The sequence below is a fragment of the Myotis lucifugus genome, unplaced genomic scaffold (assembly GCF_000147115.1).
Source record: "Myotis lucifugus unplaced genomic scaffold, Myoluc2.0 scaffold_70, whole genome shotgun sequence".
NCBI classification, from domain to species: Eukaryota; Metazoa; Chordata; class Mammalia; order Chiroptera; family Vespertilionidae; genus Myotis; species Myotis lucifugus.
This window is the reverse complement of record NW_005871118.1, coordinates 4,247,811-4,271,734: the sequence shown is the minus strand read 5'-3', so window position 1 is coordinate 4,271,734 and position 23,924 is coordinate 4,247,811. Positions and strand designations below refer to the sequence as shown.

General features: G+C 42.0%; 1 protein-coding gene across 1 annotated transcript in view; it reads left to right on the top strand.

The window, feature by feature from the left end:
• ARHGEF26 (Rho guanine nucleotide exchange factor 26) overlaps positions 1–23,924 on the top strand; it is a 112,298-nt gene that overhangs the window by 48,511 nt on the left and 39,863 nt on the right. The window contains 1 exon segment of the mRNA XM_006090334.3: positions 21,341–21,493. Coding sequence (XP_006090396.2) covers positions 21,341–21,493 — 153 coding nt within the window.

Here is a 23,924-nt window from a genome sequence, read left to right as displayed (position 1 = left end):
TAGATGTAAAGGGGAAAATTTTCCCATTAATGAAATAACTCAGGATCTTTTCACTTTCAAAAGGCGTCCCAATTTGGAGGATAAATTACGTGTTGACGCCAGCCAGTTGTGAGAATGATTCTTAGTTACTATCATCTAATTGCCTCATCAGTAGTTACTTCTGAAAATATGAGTTGGGGTGATTAATTTATTTTTTCCTCTTCAAGATCCAAGTCGAAAAGTCCCTCCTCCTAGTTTTGGAAACGAAGAGGAGCAGGTTGAGTATTCAGATGTGGCACGAAGCTGTGTGCCCCTCACTCATTTTGTTTCCTACTCTGAAAAAGAGCAGCGTGGCGTCTAGTTCTGGGTGCTAGCAGAGAGAGGTTATGTCTTTCCCACTGGTCAGTTCTTCCTCCAGTAAAAACTTGTGGGAAACACTACTATAGGGACTCTATGAGATCAGGGTTTTGTGAAGGAAGTTTCCATGAAACTTATCTTAAACCAGGGGTCCTCAAACTACGGCCCGCGGGCCACATGCAAATACAAATATTGTATTTGTTCCCGTTTTGTTTTTTTACTTCAAAATAAGATATGTGCAGTGTGCATAGGAATTTGTTCATAGTTTTTTTTTAAACTGTAGTCCGGCCCTCCAGTGGTCTGAGGGACAGTGAACTGGCCCCCTGTTTAAAAAGTTTGAGGACTCCTGTCTTAAACTTTAACCCCATAAGAAGAGTCAGGTGCCTGTGGACGCCATTTGATGGAAGCAGGTATAGGCTGGGGACTGCTGTCACTGCTCCTGAAGCATGACAAGGACCCTCCCTTTTCCTGGAGATCTTTCGGAAAAGCATTATTTGTCTTTCTAGCTGGGATGCTGTTGATACCCACTGATACAGAGGAACAGAAATTGAGCAATACACTTTGAGCTGTCCTTCTTCATTATGTTCATTCACAGGAGAGTTTTTTAAAAACATACATGTTTTTTAGAGCCGTTTTATGTTACAGCAAAAATGAGTCATGTACGGATATTTCCCATATACTTCTAACCTTCCAAAAGCACAGCCCCCCTCACTGTCAGCATCCCCACCGAGTGGTACATTTGTTGCAATGAGTGAACCTACATTGACACATCATTGTCACCTGAAGTCCTAGTTTACTTTATTTCGGTTCACTCTTGGTGTTGTACACTCTATGTGCTTTGACAGATGTGTAGTGACATATATCTGCCTTTATAGTGACATGCAGAATAGTTCCATTGCTCTAAAAGTCCTCTGCTTATTCTCTGTACTCGCTGTGTATATGTAATCTATTCATCCCTCTCTCTCCCCAAGCTCCCAGCATCCACTGATCTTTTTACCGTCTCCATAATTTTTTTTAAAATATATTTTATTGATTTTTTACAGAGAGGAAGGGAGAGAGATAGAGAGCTAGAAACATCAATGAGAGAGAAATATCGATCAGCTGCCTCCTGCACATCTCCTATTGGGGATGTGCCCGCAACCCAGGTACATGCCCTTGACCGGAATCGAACCTGGGACCTTTCAGTCCGCAGGCCGACGCTCTATCCACTGAGCCAAACTGGTTTCGGCCCGTCTCCATAATTTTGCCTTTAACAGTAGTGTTGAGTTCTTGTGGTTGTTTGTCCCCCATGCGCTGTACCTTTTCAGATGGCTACAGGATGTCTAGAGTCACTGCTGAACAGGCAGTTAGATATATTGGGGCAGTTTGAAAGGTGATGACATATTTGGGAGTGGTTGGCATATACTGGTAGATGGAATTTAAGCGATGGTGCTGGAAAAAAGAATAGAGAGAGAGAAGGAAATGCTGAGTACCAAGCCCTGGGGCCTTCCAACACTGAGAGCTTGGGAAGATGGAGGGTGGACCAACCAAGGAGTCTGAGCAGGAGCAGTGCGTGGGGCTGAGGAAGCATTCAATGTACCTTAAGAATGAGTTTCATCTCAGTGGAGCCCTGTTGAGGATTCATGTTTTGTACAGTGTCTGTGAGATAGAGTTCTGCACAAGAAGTAGTTGTAAGAACGTCGCTTCTCTGTGGGATCAATGGGTGAGTGATACGCCTTCAGAACCCCTTTGTCTGGGCCTGACTTTTTTGACTTCAGAGGATGATCGGACCAATTGGCATCACCCCAAACAGCATGGAGGGGTGCAGCGATTCGGCCTAAGTGGCACCGGGGCTGTTGCTGAAGTTTCGCTGTGGCCGTTGGACATGGATGTGTCTTCCCGGTTCCATTCGTTTCTGAATGAAGCACAGCATGTGTTTAAAGATAGGGTGGCCTAGGATCCAGATGTATAGTGCAGGTCCATTCTCAGGGACACATTTCCATCTCAAAATTGCCTTTTTTCTTCTACAAAAATGAACCATCCAAGGGTTGTTTTTTGTTTGTTTGTTTTGTTTTGGTCATTGGTGGTTATTTAATTTACAAAATTATTAGTTTTAGAAAAACAGTTATTGCATAAAAAAATGTACCCGTTTTTGTAACTTTACATTGCTGTTGTATCAGGGATAGACGGTGCTTTGCTAACATTGACTTGAAGTAAAATGCTTATAAGGCTCATAACTTAGCCTTTGTTCATACCTGTTTTTACATATGCGGTAGCCAAAGTCAACATTGGAGAAACTGTTAGGGCTTTACAGCACAGTGTACTTATCATCAGAATACAGTGTGTTCAGCCAGGTGCTGTTAATACCCTCTTATGGCCTTAAATATGCCATTTCAATAAAATTTATTAGTAAGGTTTCCATGGACTTTCCCCCCCTCCTTCTCCAACCTCCCTAAAAATTCATTATGATCCTACGGTGGACTTTTGCCAGCATGCCATAAATAATTGGACTTAGCTTCTCATCTAGTTTCTTCTGGCTCAGATTGATTATAAGTTGACGAGAATTTTTTACCGGTTTCAATTCACCAAGACTGCATTAAAATTATGAAGAGATGGCTGGGTATAACTTTTCTTCCCTATATTCCTCCTGTAACTGAACTGTAAAAGTTCCCAGTTAATTACAGTTCCTACAGAGATATCAGTTATTGCAGCTTGCAAATTCCAAAGCCTTTATAGTGAAAGACACACATTTTACAGCCCTACATTTATTAAATCTGGATGCTAATTGCAGTAATTAATTCTTCTTCACAGTTTAAATAACATTTTGTAGGTTAATAAAACTTGTATTCCTTTTTAAAATATGTTTTTATTGATTTCTTTTTTTTTAGATAGAGGGGGAGGAGAGAGAGAGAGAGAGAGAGAGAGAGAGAGAGAGAGAGAGAGAGAAACATTGATTGACTGACTCTTGCCTGCCCCTCACTGGGAATCGAGCCCATAACCCAGGTGTGTGCCCTGTCGGAGAGTCGAATAGGCGACCTCTTGGTGCTTAGGATGACGCTCAGACAACTGAGCCAGATCTTTGTGGGGACTAGAAATAGTGATTTCAGAAACCTTTCTGACTTGGATGGAAATTAGCATCTTCTCAAGTATTTCTTGGCTGCTTTGTCATTTGATGATGATGATAACGATAACAACATCTACCACCATTTATTTGGCCCCGTATGCCACATACTCTGCTAAGTTCTTGCTATGTTTTGTGCTCTTTAATCCTTGCCGAGACCTATGTAGGAGATGGCATTACATCTTTTTTAGCAGATGAGAAAGAGAGTTTAAGTTGCACTCAAGTAGTAAATACGCACAGACTAAGTGATAAGCCAGAATTCAGACCCAAGTCGGACTCCAGAGCCTTCTCTAGCAGGGCGCAGATTCAAATCCCTGCCTGGGCAGCCAGGTCACAGGATGGGCATGAGATGGTTCTGAGTGGTGGGGTCACTATAAGTGGGGGGCCTGGGGGGACAGAATGCAGCCCCAGCCACTGTGGCTGTTGTGGGAATATGAGCTCAGGGTTGTGATCTTCTGATATTTCAAGAAAAGTGGGAAATCTGAACATGTGGGCGTAGTCCCTTGATTTTTAATGTTGGGAGCTCGTTCAGGTTTGTAAAATACACATGTGTAGTGCCGTTCCCCTCAGCCACCTGTTTGAGCGCTCTGGTACTCATTGTGTCGGTTAGATCATTTGGTCTAAATTAGCCTGACTTAATCCATGGGCCTGGTGCCCAAGCACAGAGTCACACCCCTGAAGCTCCTCAGAGACCCTCTCTATACATTTAGCAAGTGTCAGAGGACCGAGGAGGGGAGGCTATGTTTTAACATATTCAAGCGAATGCTCTCACTGGTCTTAGGGAAATGAAGCATCAAGACTTTCAAATACGTGTACCTCTCTCTCTCTAATATTATGTAGTTTAGGCATTAATACAGTTGTGTAATTTTAATCACACATTTATCTTTCTTTCATCCCCGCCCTCTCTGTTAAAATTAGATGGGCACTCAGTTAAATAATAGTTCTTTGTCAAATTTTTGATATTGGAGAAAATAAAGGATAAGGTAGATTTGCGATTTTTAATTTTAATTTTATTTTTAATATAGATATATATATTTATTGATTTCAGAGAGAAAGGGAGAGGGAGAGAGAGAAACAGCAATGATGAGAGAGAATCATCGATCGCTGCCTCCTGCACGCCCCCTACAGGGGATCGAGCCCGAAACCCTGGCATGTGCCCTTGACCGGAATCGAACCCAGAATCCTTCTGCCAGCTGATGCTCTACCCACTGAGAAAAACCAGCTGTTGCTAGATTTTCTTTTTTACAGTATTAACATTGAAGTAAAAGCAATGCTCTTTTAAAAAAAAATGTATAGTACATATCCATACTCATTTTCTCGTATTTTTTCCCCGATTAAAAAGTTAAGAAACTTGAGTTGGCTCCCAGGTATTATCTGGCAAGAAGATAAAGTAACTACAGAAAACTGAGAAATACTTAAATTTTTAAAAATATATATATAGATAAGAGAAATGCACCTTGTAAAGGCACAGAAAAGAAAGATGGTGAAGGAAACTATTTCCATGCTGAATCTCTGAAGGTTTTAATATAGTGGCAGCGCCCTCAGCAGGAAGTCGTGGTTCAGTAGTGCGGGGTCCCCTGCCTATAATGCTCTTAACATCTTCTTTTTTAGACGTTGAATTTACCACTCTGTGTCATAGGGTTCAGGTTTGAAAGTCTAAGAAACAGTAACGGCATCCCTTTCATCTGGTTTTAAAGGTCTTTATAAGAGGCAAAGATTAGATTTTCGACCTCTGTCCCTACACCTGCAGCTACACTTAAACTGTCCAAGTCCGACGTGGCCTGCACGTGTAACTCGGAGTGTGCAAGCTGCCTACCATAGGTCATTGCGACTGTTGTCTACCTGCAAGTTCAGCTGTCCATTAATTTCCCAAGGACATAAAATACTTCCCTCTTTTTTTCCTATTGTTTATCTTCATGCAAACCTTAAAAAACACACACACAAAAAAACGTATCAGGAATTAATATACAGAAACCTGAAGATTTGTAAACTAAAACAAAACAATATTTCTCCAAAGTTGAGTTTTTTTAATACCTAGAGATAAAATAGTAAAGACAAATTCTGCATACTTTTTTTTATAAAGCTCGTATATCACTGATTACTGCCAATCATGTAACCTACAGATGATTTTTTGTTTCAGAGACCACTTCTCACGTAACAGTTCTTATAACTGAATTATGGCTTTTCCGCTAGCCAAAAAGAGAAAAGAAGCGAAAGAAAGAATGTATATTGTATGCTTTGCTTAGTTTTGTTTCAGAAAGAAGCCAGTGGGTATTTGTTCTGCATGGCTGTAATGAGTTCTAAGAAAAGCCCTTGGAAAAGCTTCTGCGGTTTAATGGAAAGACGTAGAAAAGCACTTGGACACCGTGAAACACTGTACAAGGTCTAGTGAAGCTATCAGGTCTAATAACTAGTGACTGATTCTGCAGTTGAACTTCACGCCGGCCTTGTTCGCACCGGTGCCAAGGCATTTTCGGTTTCTGATGTAGTACAGTAACTAGAGTAGCTGCTGACAACCTGAGCTGTCACGTGTGCAGCAGGACCTGGATCCCGCAGCCCCCTGGCTAGCAGCGCCCCTCCCCCACAGGTGCAGCCTCCTGCATTCTTTCTAAACTGGAGGCCGTCCGCTCATGAAGGGATCCACAGTGCAACTCTCCCTCGAGTAAACTATAAGCAGGCCGTTTCTTTAGTTTTTCTCTCATTTCTGCAACTTCCTGGGAGTCAGCTCTGCCTCTGGCTGACGTGAGGATGGAGACTATGGCTGGGAGCTACTCTTTTTTGGAGAAATGACCAAATGCAATACATATAGGCCAAAGTCCAAATTCACTTTTTGCAGGAGTTCCCACCACAACTATTAAGATGTCAATAAAAAAAAAAAACTCCCTGTAAGCGGTCACATCTCTATAATCCAGCCACTATGTCAGGGAATGACATAGTTGTGATGATCCAGTGTCAACATCCAGTGTCAAGCAATGCAACAGGATTCGGTAATGATGCGGTCCTTTTGCAGCGTGTAGGTAGGTGCAGGCATGTAGCTGGCTTTATAACGCAGCCCAGAGAGCAGGCTGGGAAGGAACCAAGAGGAGGTGTGTATCTGTGGGCTTTTCTTCAGGGAAGTTGTGTGGTTAGAAGCCAACAGTTAGGAATTTGGTTTGGACATCCGGGTCCCATTGATGGTTCTGAGGAAAGGGGTGGTAGGACCAGAGTTCTTAATGAGGTTTTGGTAGATTCTTTAAAAGTGGATTGGGCCCAGCTGGCCTGGCTCGGTGGTTGAGCATCACCTATGAACCAGGAGGTCAGGGTTCTATTCCTGGTCAGGGCACATGCTTGGGTTGCAGGCTTGATCCCCAGTGTGGGGTGTGCAGAAGGCACCTGATCCATGATTCTCTCTCATCCTTGATGTTTCTATCTCTCTCTCCCTCTCTCTTCCTCTTGAAAAAAAAAAAGAAAAAAAAGTGGATTGAAGCAGGAAGGAGGGGCAGGGGATACCACAAAGAGCAGAATACCATTAAGAGGAGAAGATGTATGTTCTGGGGCCATGGTTTTGGTGGAGAAATGGAAGAGATGCATGTATATAAAACAGAACAGAAACCTTGGTGAAATGTGAGTGACGTGGTTTATAAATTACTGACTGGCAGCAGGAAATGTAGATTTAAGAAGTACATATGCTATGGAGATTTCTCCAACGGAGAACATAACATATTTTGTCATTCTAAATTCATTTATTAAAGTTAAAACCTGCCATCCTCTTAGCTGTGGTCAGATGCTAGGTAAGATTTTTGGAACATGTTGACCCTTCTGGGCTAAATGGCCATCATTCGGCCTCTCTGACAGCCTTACGGGAGGGCGTAAAAACAGACCTTTCTTAGCTTTCGATAAATGAAACCGTTACTCTCTCTAGAGAATCTAGTATGGTGAAGAAGCTGAAGGCTGCCAGTTGTTACTTGGGTTAAAGGCCTGTGCAGCGGGGCAGGGCTGCCTTGGTGGGGACATAGTGTCTCCAGTCCTATGGTGTGACTAGGGAGCTCTTGGCTGGATTCCCTCTCGCTGACCCTACAAAGATGCTTAACATTCCCACATCTCTCAGCGTTCCGGATCTGCAGAGCGGTTTCAGATTGCGTTCCAGGGGGCCCGGAATTCCCCGAAGGCATGTGAGGGGTGGCCAGTTTGGGTGTCAGGGAAGCCAAACAACTGGACTCGGCCCCCTGCCCTTGCTTCAACCAGAACAGATCTTCTCTATTGTTTAAATCTTGGGCCTTTTCCTAAGAGTCACTTGAAAAGAGCTGAAATACATATACAATCCATTCTCTGGGAAAGCGGGAAAAGAGAGCTCTACACATGAACAGAATTGGTAGATCTCAGCGTTTACTCCTTCTGGCCATTTCTCAGGGGCTGGCTGTCCTTTTTATTGAAGAGCTTTCTTAAGAGAATAATTGATATACCCTGTAAATAACCCATTTAAGGTGTATCATTTAGTGAGTTTTTAGTATATTTACAGATCGAGCAAATATCACCACAGCCAACTTTACAACATTTTCACTATCTCAAAAGGAAACACTCTATGCGTTAGTGCTCACTCCCCACTTCCCCCTAAACTCCCCAGCTCTGGGCAACCACCAGTCTACTTCCTGTTTCATGGATTTGACTATTCTGGACATTTCATATGAATGGAATCATATAATATGTGGTCTTTTATGACTAGCTTCTTTCATCTAGCATGATGTTTTCAAGGTTCATTGATGTTGTAACGTGTGTCAGTACTTGATTTCTTTTCCTTGCTGGGTAATATTCCATTGTGCGACTGTACCGCATTTTACTTATCCATTCATTAGTTGATGGACATTGAGCAGTTTCTTCTTTCTGCTATTATAAATTATGCTGCTGTGAACATTTGTGTACAGGTTCTTGTGCGAGCATATGATTTCATTTCCCTTGGGTATATACCAGGAGTAGGTCATGTGGTGCTCTGTGTGTCACACTTTGAGGAACTGCCAGCCTCCTTTTCTCTTCAGTGGATTATGTGTGTGGAGGTGTGGCTGGCCTCCTGGCCTTCTTCTCTGCCCCTCAGTTTAGCCTTCAGTCCTATATCCTATCCTTGATCTCGTATCCTAAAATACAGTGGGGCCTTGACTTACGAGTTTAATTTGTTCTGAGACCGAGCTCGTTAAGGAGCTCGTTAACTCAAATTACTCTATCAACTCAATGCAAAAAAATCGGCTGAGAGACAGCTGGTATCTCAAAAAACTCGTTAGTTGGGACACTCGTAAGTCAAGGCCCCACTGTACAAGAAACCTCAGTGGCTCTCTGTTACTTAAGGAAGGAAGTGAAATAGCTTCACGTGGCACTGGGAGTTCTTCTCGGTCTAGGCCGAGGCTTGTTTATAATTTCTTCTTACAGTAATTTCCCAGTTTTTCTGTATCTTTCTGTGTTAGGTGTTTTCATTACACAAAGCCAGTGGTTCTTAAACTTTGAGTCACGGACGCCTTTGAACATCTACCATTAACAGACCCCGAAGTCCACCACACATTCCTTGGACGCACCTGTGAGTTCCCATCTTTGCTCCCATCACACCTCCTCCCCCATTCCTTTGTCCTCCTTGGCAGTCATCTAATGCGAAAGGGTCTTGCCTTTTAAAATGTCTTTTAGTGGACCTAGAAGCAAAACTGTTTTGTTCCATTTCACCAGTGGTGCTGAGAGGTTTTTGTGTGGTCTTCCAGGCGGGCCCTGGGGGAGTAGAAACAGAGACGGCTCACCTCCCAGGAGCTAGTTGTCAGTGCCATGAAGGCAGGGATTTTTGTTGGATTTGCTCTGGGTTTTATGTTCTGGGTGCCTAGAATGAGCGTGGAACATGGCCACTGTTCAGTAAAAAGTCACTGAATGAATGAGTACAGAAGGGAGCTGGGTCCGGATCCTCAGGCCTTCTGGAATTGATGTACCTCTACAGTCTGGCCCATGAGAAATCCAGGGGCTGGTGTGTAGGTACAAGATATTGGTTATTGGGGAGTGAGCAGGAGGTTAGAAGAGAGAGAGAGATAAATCTAAAATGGGATGTATTAGTTCCCTATTGCTGCTATAACAAATTACTATAAATTTAGCAGATTAAAACAAGACTTTATCTCCTAGAATCCTGAAGGTCAGAAATCTGAAATCAACTTCAGATTGACTGGCATCGAGTGTTGGCAGGGCTGACTCCTTCTGGCGGCCCTAGGCCATAGGTCATCTGCATTCCTTGTGACCCTCCCTTCCACCTTGAAAGCCAGCTGCATGCCATCTGCTTTCCTCTCTGCTTTCTGCTTCCATCCTTACATCTTCTCTCTGATTCTGATCCTCCTGCCTCCTGCTAAGAAGGACCCTGTAATTCCATTGGGCCCACCTGGATAATCCAGGGTGACTTTCCCAACTCACGATCCTTAACCACAACTGCATAGTCACTTTTATCCTGTAAGACAACAAAGTCACAAGCTGTGGACCTCTTTGGGGGGCATTATTTAGTCTCCCACAGGGGGGCTCTAAAAATAAACACGATGCCCTTTGTGTTTGGGCCAAGTGTGTCTGTGCCTTGCCTGGCCTAAAGCCTCTTCATTGTGACATGACTTTTCCTTCCCCATGATTAGGAGGCCAAGGCCAAGAACAGTGTTTACATATGAAGAAATGTTCCACCACTTCTTGGCAGAAAATCGTTAGTTTGCGCTGGTTCGTTACTTTCCCATCTGTAACTCACTGATGAGGTACCAACACATGGGACCTAAAAAGGACCGAGCTTGATCTTCCTCTAACTTTGTCACTGATCAGTACCTATTAAACATTTTTTAAAAGTTGAAGAGAAAGTGTATGCCTGTGATTTTAAGAGAATTTGGTGTACGGCAGAATTAATGGATGGAAGTAGAGGAGCTAGACTTGCTGTCCTTGAACAGAGTGGACTGGAAAAGCAAGAAAGCCTCCTGGCATTCCTTAAAAGACATGCGAGTGGTGTGAATTCATGTAGGAGAGAAAGGCATTTTTATTGCACTTTAAATGATAATTAATGTTAATGAGCCTGTACCATGTGTCAGACTGTGTGCTAAGCACTTAAGATGTTTTAATTCATTCAGTCATCGTGAGAGCCATATGAGGTCATACCATTATTACTATTCCCATTTTACAAATGAGGAACCAGGGCATGGAGACATTAAGCAAGTTGCCTAAGGTTACACGGCTAATAAAAGAGGGGGCTGGGATTTGAACCCCGGCCATCTGGCTCCCGAGTTTGTACCCATAGCCAATATCCTGCATACATTTTCCAGAGGTGTGATGTAATGGTACACAGTTAGCCTTGCTACAGGAGGTGCAGTGTGAAATGGACTTTATCTGGAAGTGTATTCACTTATAGTTGTTAATCTAATCAGGAGATAAGAGATCACGTATCACTGAAGTCGAAGGAAAACATGAAGTTGGGAAAGAAAGCGTGGGAAGCCTGCTCTTTGGTATTGTGGAGGTGATGGAGCCTTAGTAATCACCCCTTCTCTCTTTTTCTCCCTTCATGCTCCCCTACCCATTGTCTTGTAGGATTTTTTCTCTTCTTGCTGGTGGTTTCCCTCTCACTATGTTGTTTATCGAATTTCTTGGGCTAATTACCGAAGGTTGGCCAAGTCTTCTCCACTCAGTTGCTTGTTTTATCTGTTAAACATTTTCAATTATAGTGTACTTTCAATATTATTTTGTACTGGTTTCAGGTGTATAGCACAGTGGTTGGATAATCATATAGTTTACAAAGTGTTCCCCTCAATATTTCCAGTACCCACCTGGCACTATACATAGTTATTTCAATATTATTGACTGTAGTCCTTATGCTGTACTTTACATCCCCATGACTGTTTTGTAAGTACCAATTTGTACTTCTTAATGCTTAACTTCTTTCATCCAGTCCCCTGAACCCCCTCCCTTCTGGCACCATCCAGTCTGTTCTCTGTCTATGAGTCTGTTTCTGTTTTGTTTGTTTATTTTGCTGTTTAGATTCCACATTTAAGTGAAATCATATGGTATTTGTCTTTCTCTGTCTGATTTATTTCATTGAGCACAATACCCTCTAGGTCCATCCATGCTGTCACAAATGGTAAGATTTCATTCTTTATTATGGTCAATAAATGAAGCAACAGAAATTTATCATGCAGTGAAAACCAGGGTAAGAACTTGTTTACCCCATTGATCCTCGTCTTCTGTACTTGGCTAAGCAGTATTAATAATCATCTGAAGAGACAGTATTTTTAAAATCCCTGATGAAAGTTGAAGCAGAGGGTTGTGTGAAAAGGGCAGACCAGAGCCAGATGCTGAGTAAACTGAAGCAGGTTTGAAAAACGTCAGAGAGAACATGAAATTCTAGTTCTCTTGTGCAAACATCATTTTTTTAAAAAGAATATTATGGAAACTGACTTCTGGAGTTTTCGAAATTCAGAATTCGCCCCCTCCTACCCCTTAGAAAATTGGTGGGAGCCATAGAAAGCATTCTTTTCTTTTAGGAAGATAACTTTCTTTTGGGCATATTTAATAAAGAAAAACTGAGATGCAAAGATTTGGGGCTTACTTTAAATCTTATCCTTCTTTGTGGATTGAATTCTGACTTGAAATATCACGGGAATACCTAAAAAGGATCTGGAAATAATGCCTGAAGAGAAACGTGTCTTCCCTGTGCTGATTTTATTCCAGAACGACCCACCCACAATAGGAAGCGGGGCTTCAGCATGAGAAGACTTTTTTGTTTTACTTGACTTGGTTCCAGTCGTCTATAAATTTATTCTCCATGCTGTTTCCAAGCAGCAACCAAGAATCCACATTTTCCTGGTTTGTTTATAATTTATAATTTAGACTTCAACTGCATCCACAAAAGGCTCAAGGCAGCTTGCAGCAGATGACATGCACACAATGAGGCTGTTGATGTGGGAAACAGAAAACAAGGCGGGATGAAGGGAGACAACCTGCCCAGCCACTTCTGGTGAAGTTACTATGAATGAGGGTTACACACAGCAATGCCCTTTCATGGGGCCAAGGTCACAGGGTCACCGAATTGGTTATGTAATTATCATCTAATAGTTCTCCAGAAGTCATAAACCTTGGTTAGGTTTTGAGTTTTCAAAGGAGTTTTGCCGGGCAATGCGTTAGCAAAACTACTCTTGAGATTCCACGCCTGGTATTTAGGATTTCATAGAAGGCACATAAACACTCAGCTTCCATATTTGCCAACAGCAGAGCCATTCAGTGCCACCTCACCCCAGCCTAGCCCCGTCGTGAGGACCCTGATAATTTAATGTAGTTATTAAATCAGGCCTAGTAGATACTTGCTTCATACCATCGCTCACTGTTCCTTTCCTTGGAAGAGGGGTAAGGAGGAGTGATAGGTGTCTAGTATTAAATCACTCAACACAGTTATTGAGGGCTTATTCTTTGCTAGGTCCTGGAGAGCCAGTGGTGAACCAGGCATACAGGCATATTTGGTTTCATTCTTCATGGTCATATATAAAAGTAGGAGTGGAGAGGATGTTCTGTTTGCTGTAAATTAATAGTTGTGCTCAAATAAAAAATAATTAAAAACTGTAAAACTGTCCATAATAACCCCGAGCACCCCAGACATACGCAGACTTCCATCTGTCCTAAGGACATTTTGATAAGAGTGCTTCCTGCCATTCATTGACATTGTCCTCATCTCTGGGAGAAATTCAAATATGGATGAATGTATGTGAGCAGCACTGAAACACAAGAACCAAGTATGCAAAAGGTTACCATGGGAACAAGCCCCTTTACTCCAGTTTATTCTGTGTGGCAGACTCGGATGGTAATTTAAATTCTCATTTTAAGGAAAAACTCAGTCTTATGGTATTAAAATCTCAAGGACTTGAAAAACATTGTTTTCCTATCTTTGTAGGGTCCTGTTTATACTTCTGGCTTGTGCATTATCACTGAGAAGGAAAGACTAAGGGCAGCAGAACCTTAACTGCTACAGCTGCATCTTGGGGCACTTAGCTCTGTAGTCTTTCTGCCGCTTCCTTCCCTGGACCACTGCTCCGCCTTCCTCCTTTGGGATTTGCTGGGAGCCTTGAATGGAAGGTGTCTGTGGGGAGGGAGCCGGAATTAAACCTAAGAAAGCTCTGTGTTCTGTGGTAGTAAGGGTAAGAAGACCCTTAGTTTATCTCTTTCACCTCAGTCGCTTCTTTCATGTGTCCAGGCTGATCTTAATGGCCTGATAAGAATCTTTGAACAAAAACCATCCTAGAGATTTGAAAGATCAAACAGTAGCTATCAGAATGGGGAAGGAGGGCTACCAGGATATTTTTGTTCAGAATAAGATGTTTTTCTTTCACATTCCCAAACACCTTTAATTTCAACCCTTTCCCCCTTGTTATCAATCCGGAGATACAATTTCAGAAGAAAAGGTAAAACTAGAATGTGAGAAGACATATAGTCTGTTAAGAGAGAAAGCTGGTGAGATCTTTTCCTGGTCGGGATGTAGGGTATACTCATCAGAAAGAACAGTTCTATATTTTTGTCAGATTAACATTTCCTAGCAGTGGTAGTCTGGGGAAAAATTCGTAGATGAGCTTCATCTTCCTCATCGTCAATGCTGATGGACGGATAACAGCTGCGTGGAGGGCACATTCTGCAGCTGGGCAGAGTGCCACCCTCGGTTGGTGATGCCTGCCACAGGTTAGAGGTGGCACTCTAGCCGTGCGTTTGCTCTCCCTGATCCAGTGCACTCAAAGAAATTCAAAGAAATTGATGCTGATCTTGAGTGTCAACCTGGCCACCAAGAAACCCCCCCAGGCAAGCAAGCCCCAGGCCTCTCACGCATAGCGGAACATAAATTCATTTGGGTCGAGGACAGAACGTTCTGTTGTTGTTCTGTTGGGAAAGTGTTTCCAGCAGCACATAGTTCGCTGCCACTTATCTGGACGATTTCTTTGTTTAGTGGAGATATTTTATTATATAACAGCAACTTAGACATCTGAAACCTGCTCGGTATGTTTCACGGCTCCAGCATAGGTGAAGCTGACCCTCTCCGGTGGAGACTGCAGCCTCGGAGAGTGACAGCTCGTTAAGGGAGGAAGAAGTCCAGGACTGATGTGAGCGTGCTTTAGGCAGATGGATATTGATGAGGGAAAAGTACCTGGAAAGGATGCCGTTCTGAGAGGGTGCAGGGCAGTGCTGATTATAACCAGAGCCCCGCTTTCTGTGCCTCCCTAACTACAGAGCTGAGTGCGGAGGGGATGTCGGGAGGGTGGGGGGCCGGGTGTGGGGGTGGGGGGCCCTTAGCCATCCTGGAATCCTCCCGAAGTCTGGTGGGGGAAGGGCTGGTCTGCCCAGGTTTTTCAGTAAGTGCAGCTGGCATGGAAGAAATTTGGGCTGGATTGGGTCTCCTTCTAGTGACCTTACTTGACAGGATTGTAAAAGTGTGTGCTGGCAGTTTGTATCTTCACTGGGAACCCAGTTTGTGGTCACTAAATATCCGCTGACTTGATTAGAGGAGAGCTAGATAGAGACTGACCAATTTGTGGGTGTTACATTTTTTGTAAAATCGCAGTAGAACAAAATTCCTTGGACAGGTTTCATCTTTATACTTTTCTGTTTAAAACACAAAATCGAGTCATTCCGTCAAATAGTTGACCGTCTCCCATGTTCCAGGTACTGTGTGGCCAGGACCTGGGTATAGAGTGTTGTACAAAACAGGCATGGCATCCCTGCCCTCTAAACCTTGCTAAGAGAGACAAATGCAAACAGATTCATAGTATAATTAATTATAATCACAGTAAAGATACAAAAGTCTTAGTGTAGGGGTTTATAAAGACATAAAATAAGGCCACAGGAGTCAGAGAGGGAGCTTCTTGGAGGAGACGAAATATAATCCAAGATTTGAAGGATGAATGGGACAAAGAGGAGGGCAGCAGGGATCAGGGAGGGTCCGAATGAATGGCTCCCAGAGTTCCCCAGGGTACCTGCGATCCCGTCATTGCTCACACTGTGTTGACCAGGACCAGAACACATCACTGGCCATGACCATCCTGATTGTTTTCCCAGGGGCTCACCTGTTGACTCCTCTGCTGTCTGCTGGTCTTGCTGTAGCATAAATCCACTGTGCACGTCTTTACTGTTGACATCCATAATTTACTTGCTGAGATGATGCAACAGCTGGTCTTCTTGGAAACGAATAGTATTTCTTTTTCCGTTCAGCAGTTAATCTTGCTGGATGTCCAGTTTGAGGGCTGGCCAGTTGTAACAGGCAGGCAATAGCAGCAGGCACCTGTGAGCAGAGGCCAGAGGTGTTCACAGGCTCTGGACTCAGACAGGCTCTGGCTCTGGGTTCAAACTGAGGCTCAGTTGTTACACGTTTTGACGTTAAGGCCCCATAGCCTTGGTTTTCTTATCTGTAAAATGGGTGTAAAGGCCATCTCACCAAGTAGGCTTGAGGAATAAATTAAATGAGATAATGTATGGGAAGCATGTATCACTGTGCTTGGCACATGAATGGTGGTTATAATTGTTGATGATTTGCTCCTTGACATTCACTTAAACCTGCTATCCTGTCCTGTGCTAGGCACATGGAAGGAGATTTCGTTGGTTGACTAATTGAAACAGATTTGTTGTTTGTATTAAATAAGTCTTAATCTCCTCTGTAGATTGGTCGGTTTACCATACAGGCATCAAGAGCTATCAAGAACATACATATCTGGCGTGTCAATTACATTACCAGTTGAATTTTAAGAAGGCTGTTAGTAATGGTATGGGGGCTTTTATACCTCACATTTGTAAGTCTTTTCTGCCTATTCCATCAGAGAAAATGATGTTAACGAAGCATCATGCCCTGAGTGTATCGGAAGCAGCTACCTCACTGTTTGTTGACTTTGTTTTCCCCCTCAAAATGCAGTGCCACATTTAAGACCATCCTTTGATAAAGCAACCACAAAAAACCTGAAGAAAATACAGTCCCTGCAGTTCTAGGAACTATTAGAGGGGAGATTATAGACCATGAGCAAGCTCTTCAAACATGGACTTGTAGTTATCATCTTGAAGCCCCGCCCCCTGGGAGGCCTCCCTGGTGTTCTTGGTGCTCTGACCATTGTCTGCACAGCCAAGGAGCTCACCTGCAGTCAAGCGCTCATTTGAAGCTGAGTGTGATTGTGCTGGGGATGGTGAGTCAGCAGTCAAACTGGGCTAACGTGGGTGCCTGGTTAGGAGGCAGTGTTTTCAGGAAGCCTTTTCTGGTTATTGGAGGTTTCTCGAAATCTAGACTTCAGCAATGAGATTAGGATTTTGGTAGAAAAAAAAAAGAAAGAGAGGTCGTTTACATGATTGGGGAAATAAGGAATGTATTGTCCCGGAAAAAAACAGTATAGCGCTGAAACATATTTCCATTAAAAATTTGTCCTTCAAATAAGCCAAATAACTTCACAAAATGCTTTAACTTTTGCGTCAGATTTTATATGAACCAGCAGCATTCTTGGTTATGGGAATAATACCTCATTCTTCAGTAATAGTTTCTTGGTCTTTTTGAAGCTCCACTCAGTAAAATATGCAAATTTGCCAAAATAACCAACAGATAATTTAACACAGAAAGCTTTAAATTGTATATCAGTTGTGCAAATGTCAAAATAAAGGACAAGGGGCTTAGTTTATATTTAATCAAAGTAAGTAGCATAAACAAATATATCATCAGTGCTTTGTTTTTAATCTTGTACTTTGGCAAACCTTTTAACTGTGATAAGTGAATTTTCCTTTCATTGGGAAAAGCCAAGTTACTGTTGTTTTTGGTTATATAGCTGCATTCTTTCAGATTGTAACAGTTAGCTAAAGACAAGAAACTAAAGGATATTTGCCTCTAAGATATTTATTTCTTAGATTTACATGATAATGACCTTGTGCGTGGTTTCTTGTTTTTTTTTTCCATTTTCTCTGAACATTTCCCTCAAAGCTGCTTGGAATTAAAATAAAGTACAAAAATTTTGCATTTATATGAAAACCATCTAAAAGTGAACTAGACTTGACTACATGTTATCTAGATTTGCTGAGGCTCAGAATTCTCCCACATGTGTGTTTTCAGCTGTCCATTTGACATCTCCAAGACAAAATTAAACTGTGCTTTCTTCTTGCTTCTCCCCTCTTCTAATTCCCTGTTAATGACTCACCTTGATGCCCAGGTAGAAACCTTAACTAGAAACCCCAGCATCTTCCCTGACTTTCCCATCTAATGAGTTTCTCCATTCTATTAACTTCCCCTCCAAATTGTTACCCTAATCTGTGTCCTCTCTTTAATTTCCCACTGCCAGGCTTTATCGTCACCTGCCCAAATTTGCCACCTCACTGGCCTGCTTGTGGTCTTTCTCTCCCCACTTGTAATCCATCCCTTCCACTGTCCCACGTTTCCCTGTCTGGTTGGGTAGTTTACTGACCTCAACACCTCTAGCAGATTCTCACTGTCCACAGAGTAAGCCCAAACTCCTCAGCCTATAGTCAAACCTTTGCCATCAAGCTCTGACCTGCTTTTCAGCCCTCATTCTCTGCCCCTGCTCCTCCTGTGGTCCACACCTCAGTCTCACTCACCGACCCACGTTTTCTTGCATGAGATTCATGTCTGTGCCCACGTAGTTTCTCCAGCCCACAGTGCTGTGCCCCCAGTGCTCCCAGCGATGACATCCTTATCACTGAAGACCCGCCTCATGTTGACTGTCAGTCACTCTGTGTCTCTGTTACAGACCTTGTATTGTAATTAACTGCTCCATGCCTCCCGTGGGCCACTCAGGAGGGAAGTCTCATTTCTTACTCAACTTTCATTTAATGAAATAATTTCCCCTTGACAATAACTCAGTAGCTCCTCTATTACTTCTTGGTATCATACTATCTTTTCTTTATATACCCTGACATTGGCACAGAGACAGTGAAGTTGAAATTTCATCTCTAGGTATATACCTAACCCAAAGATTTGAAAACAGGGACTCAAGTGGGTACTTGTATGCTAATGGTCATAGCAGCATTATTCACAAAGGCCAAAAAGTGGAAACTACCCAAGTGTCTGTCAACAAATGAATGGATAAACAATAATGGTATATGTATCTAAAGGAGTATTATTGATCCATACAGAGGAATAAAGTTCTGATACATGCCTCAATATGGTTGAACTTAGAAAACATTACACTAGCCCAGCCAGCGTATCTCAGCGGTTGAGCATTGACCTATGAACCAGGAGGTCACGATTCAGTTCCCGGTCAGGGCACATGCCCAGGTTGTGGGCTCGATCCCCAGTGTAGTGCATGCAGGGGGCAGCCGATCAATGGTTCTCTCTCATCATTGACATTTCTATCTCTCTCTCCCTTTCCCTTCCTCTCAGAAATCAATATATATATACACACACATATATATATTTTAAAGAAAATATTACACTAAAAGTATTATATGATTCCACTTATATGAACTATCTAGAATAGTCACATTCATGGAGACAGAAGGTAGGTTAGCGGCTGGGGAGAGAGGGAAATGGGGGAGTTATTGCTCAATGGGTGTAGCCTTTCTATTTAGGGTGATGAAAATACTTTAGAAATAGATCGTAGTGGTGATTGCACAACATTGTGAATGTAATCAATACCATTGAATTGTACACTGAAAAAAAATGGTTAAAATGGCTAATTTCATGTTATGTATATTTTACAATTCATGTAATTCAAAAACTACCACCAACACCCTTATGCACATCCTATATAATAAAACCCTAATATGCAAATCAATTGAATGGTGGAACGACCGGTCGCTATAACACACACTGACCACCGGGGTCAAGCGCTCAATGCAGGATCTGCCCCCTGGTGGTCAGTGCACTCCCACAGGGGGAGCACTGCTCAGCCAGAAGCTGGGCTCACGGCTGGCGAGCGCAGCAGCAGTGGCGGGAGCCTCTCCTGCCTCCACAGCATTTGGACATCCCCCAAGGGCTCCCAGACTGCAAGAGGGTGCAGGCCGGGCTGAGGGAACCCCCACCCTGAGTGCATGAATTTTGTGCACCAGGCCTCTAGTATGTTATAAGCAAAAATGTTATCTTTTTATATCACCTATGTCTATCAGTCTTATCTTCTGAATATATCTTAAGTTCCTTGAAGTCAGGGACAGGTCTATATAGAAAATATCATTTAAGAAACATAGCTTTGTTTTGGAGTTTGGAGTGGTTGTTTTTGAAATTGCTGAAACTTTCTGGATGGGGGTTATTTTCTTTGAATATTAAAAGACTCAGTCCTGACAAAGTAATATGAAGCTGTTGACTGGATTTTGGAGTCTTCCAGTGTGTTGTCTGGACTAGTGGCTAAGGATTGTGCAGATTAACCCTGATACCACTGAAAGGAAAGGCAAATAGTCCAGCAAAGTTTTCCCTTTTGCTATTTTAAACCAGGGGCTTGGATGAGTAGGCCAATTACAATCTGTGGCTGGGATTTAGATTGATTATTTTCTCTAAGTCCTTTTTAAAGGAAATACAAATGTAGGGGCTTCCTCAAAGTATATAATGATTTGACTCTTCTAGGAAGTTAAAATGCATTTGTCTCTTAAGCTCTTACAGAAACTTTAAAAAATAATAGATAATGATGACAAGCTGATAATACAGTTCATACTAAAATGAGTTTTATGTACATGTAAATATATAAAAACAAAGCTTCTTAATGTCTTGTTTGTTTTATTTCCGAGTGCCAGGATTTTGTGCGAAAATAACAGAGACAGAAATGTGAGAAAATGTTAGACCACATTTACGATGATCTTGTATAAATTTCTGTTGTCTCATTCGCTATCAGCCTTGAATTTTGTGTGATGGAGTCCAGCCAGCTGACTGGTCAGGAGCAGTGAGTGATGTGCTAAATGCTAAAGAATTTCCTGAAAACGAAATTTCCCTAGTATCACTGTTCCAGAAATCAGCATTAGATATTATTGTTGATGTCACCTTCATCACATTTTTTTGGGGAAATGATTGGGTCCTTGTGGGATGGTTATTTCTAATAGATTTTCCTACCATTTTAAATTTGGGCAGTAAGTGGGCTCCAGGGCAGTTCTCTAATTTTAGTATTCACTCGAGTCATCTGGAGATCTTGCTAAAATGCAGGTTCAGGTTGATGGAGGTGGGTGATGAGATTGTTCATTCCTGATGTGTTCTTAGATGACACCAATGCTGCCGGTCCATGGACCACATTTTGAGCAGCAACACTGGGTAGAAACCTATGTCAAATACCTGATTTTGATGTTCTGTTAACATTGGACGCAATCTTTGGTTGCCAGATAAAACACAAGATGCCCATGCAATACTTGACACATAGTTTACTGAAAAATTATTATTTATCAGAAACTTAATTTTAACTGGACTGGACACAATATATGCACATACAAATACACACCCACTCTTAAGTCTGACAACCTGAAATTGCAATCTAATTTATGAAGACACTGAATATCACGCATATTGTTAGATTTAAAATAATATGATTACTTTTATTTGAGAGAAAGGACACATAGAATTAAGTGTATTTCATGCTTGGTTTTAAAGTACTTATTTAGATGTTGTACTCATATGCTTTTCAGTATAATAAAATATGCAAGCATCAACCTCTTCTCCCTCCTCCAATATATAGGGCATTCTTGAAAATGGTGAAACTGTATATTCTAAAATCTGTATATACCTGAAAACGTAGAAATGAACTGGATTATCAGTGTTGTAAAACTGACTACTTGAAGTGATAAGGTATTAATATGACAGCTTTAAATGTAGAGAATTTTTATAGTTTTTGGCTTGTGTCTCTTTGAGTTGGTACTGGTACTGTTGATATTTTCAAACCCTGTATAAAAGCATCACATGAGATAATCTGTTATTAAAGCATATGGAAGAAAGCGTAAATGCTTTTCTTTGTTGTTGTTTTTCAGATTCTTTACAGAGTTGGAAGCAAGACATCAGAATAATATCTTCATAGATGACATAAGTGACATTGTGGAAAAGCACACGGCATCCACATTTGATCCATATGTGAAATACTGTACAAACGAAGTCTACCAACAGCGAACACTGCAGAAATTGTTGTAAGCTATGTTAAATAGTACAGTTTTAATTATCCAGCCTTGTTTTAATTAACTCACATTGATTGAAATTAATTAAGCTCTGAAATCAATTTTGTGTGATGGAGTCCGGCCAGCTAACTGGTAAGGAGCAGTGACTGACATGCTTGATGCTAAAGAACTTACTGAAAACGAAATTTCCCTTGTAACTGTTCCAGAAGTCAGCACTAGAAATTATTGTTGATTTCATCTTCATCGCATTTTTTGGGGAAAATGATTAGGTCCTCATGTAGTTATTTCTAATAGATGGGCTATATCCCAGGGACAAATGTTTAAGAGGATTGCTTTCAGGGTGAGTGTCCTAGTAGAAAAATCTAGTCTCTGGAAAATTTTCTCTCTAAAGCAATTATGAAATAATAGTTTGTTGTTTTCCTTGTGTGTGTGTGTGTGTGTGTGTGTGTGTGTGTTTTACTTTTTAAAATTGAATTTATTGGGGTGACATTGGTTCACAAAATTATATATGTTTCAAGTATACACCATCTGTACACTGCATCATGTGCCCTTCACCCAAAGCAAAGTTTCTTTCTGTCTCCATTCTCCCCTCCTTTGCCCACCTCCTCTTATCGCGCCCCCCCTTTCCCTCTGGCTGTCATCACTCTGTTGTCTGTGTCCATGGGCTATGCAAATATGTTCTTTGCCTGCTTTCATCCAGCCCTCCAAACCCCCTCCTTTCTGACAGCTGTCAGTCTGTTCCGTGTATCCATGCCTCTGTTTCATCAGTTTATTTTGTTCATTAGAGTCCACATATAAGTAAGATCATATAGTATTTGTCTTTCTCTGACTGGCTTATTTCACTTAGCATAATACCATCCAGGTCCCTCCAAGCTGTTGAAAAAGATAAAGTAATTTATTCAAGTAAAATAGAAGAGATTGGCCATGGGTTGATAATCCTTTAAGCTCAAACGGGGCCTCCTTATACCATATTGGGCCTATTTTTACATATGTTTCAAAATTGCCATTGAAAAGTTAAAATACACCCAGTAGGTTACTATGTACTGTAGTTTGTTTACCAAAATAATACTGGTGTCACAATCCAGAAGCTGGGTTGGTAGATTGTTCCATATCTCATTGTTTTCCTTGTTTTTGATTTTAATTGTTGTGATGATTATTCCAACCCCTTCCCCCCTTCTCTAAGACTTTAACTGGCCATTAAGTATTTTGCCTGAGGCCAAGAGAGAGTTTTTGAGGAGGGTGAATAGTGCCAGGATCCAGTTTTCTCTAAGACTCTAATCTTCTTCCATTCAAATGATAGCTCTATTAAGTTGTTTGTAGGAATTGCTGATTTCCCCTTTGGGTAATCTGAGAAGCAAAGGTCTGAAAGAAACCATGAGGAGGGAGGGAGTTCTTAAAGACTTTAATTATGAATCAAAAAAAAAATTAAGCTTTAAACTTCTCTCCACACCTTTTCTCTTTGTCCTACTTAGGTTGCTGTAAGTTTTGGTGTGATGTATATTCCATCTCTATCCATGAGAGAGTCAGCAATTGTTCAGTAATGTCTATATTGTTCTATATTCGGGGGCTTGTTTATCACAAGTAGCTGCATTTGTGCATTGCTGTAAACGCAGCTTGGGGGTTACTGGCTGTTATCGTCCCCCCACTGGGAGTTGTGGCATTTTTGATGTTAGCTTGGAACTGTGGCCGGCTTCTCTGCAGTGTGTGAGACCTACCAAGGGCCGGTGATGAGTCATCACCTCCAGGCTGCTTGCAGAAACAGCCCCTGGTTGGTGAGAAGGGCTGGTCTGCCCCTTCCCTCTCCGTGTCCTCATGTAGCTCTTGTACAGGGTGGGAAATCCAGCCGCCAGCTTCAGAGGAGGTTTGCAGTACAAAGCGGGGTTTGTCGGCACTACTGACATGTGGGGCTGGATACCTCTTTGTTGTGGGGACTGTCCTGCCTGCTGCCCATGTAGCATGTTCCACAGGATCCCCAGCCTCTGTCCCTCACCCCGGTTGTGACAACCCGAATGCCTACAGACATTGCTGAATGCTTCTTGGGGACAAAATCGCCCCCCTCATTTTTCCTACCACCCCCCCCCCGCCCCGCCCGCCACCCCTGCTACAAAGGTTGCTCTGTAACTGTTAGAAAAACAAATTACATACCTGTTCGGAAACAAGGCCTTAAATTAGAGCTGATTTCATTTTGTTTTCAATTCTTTGCAGGATTAAAAAAAAATGTAAATAGGAACTACTGTGCATTATGCGACTCTTTTAATATCAAGTTTTCTTTGAAATTAGGTTAATGAAACCACCCACTGAGCTTTCACCTGTACACGAGTGCATTGTTTCTCATTAGCTGTGTTATATTTGGTTTGAATTTACCATTTAGGACAGTGACATTCCACCTCACCTGTAATTTTGGATATTTCTGGTAATCTGCAAACCAGGGAAAAACAAAAAC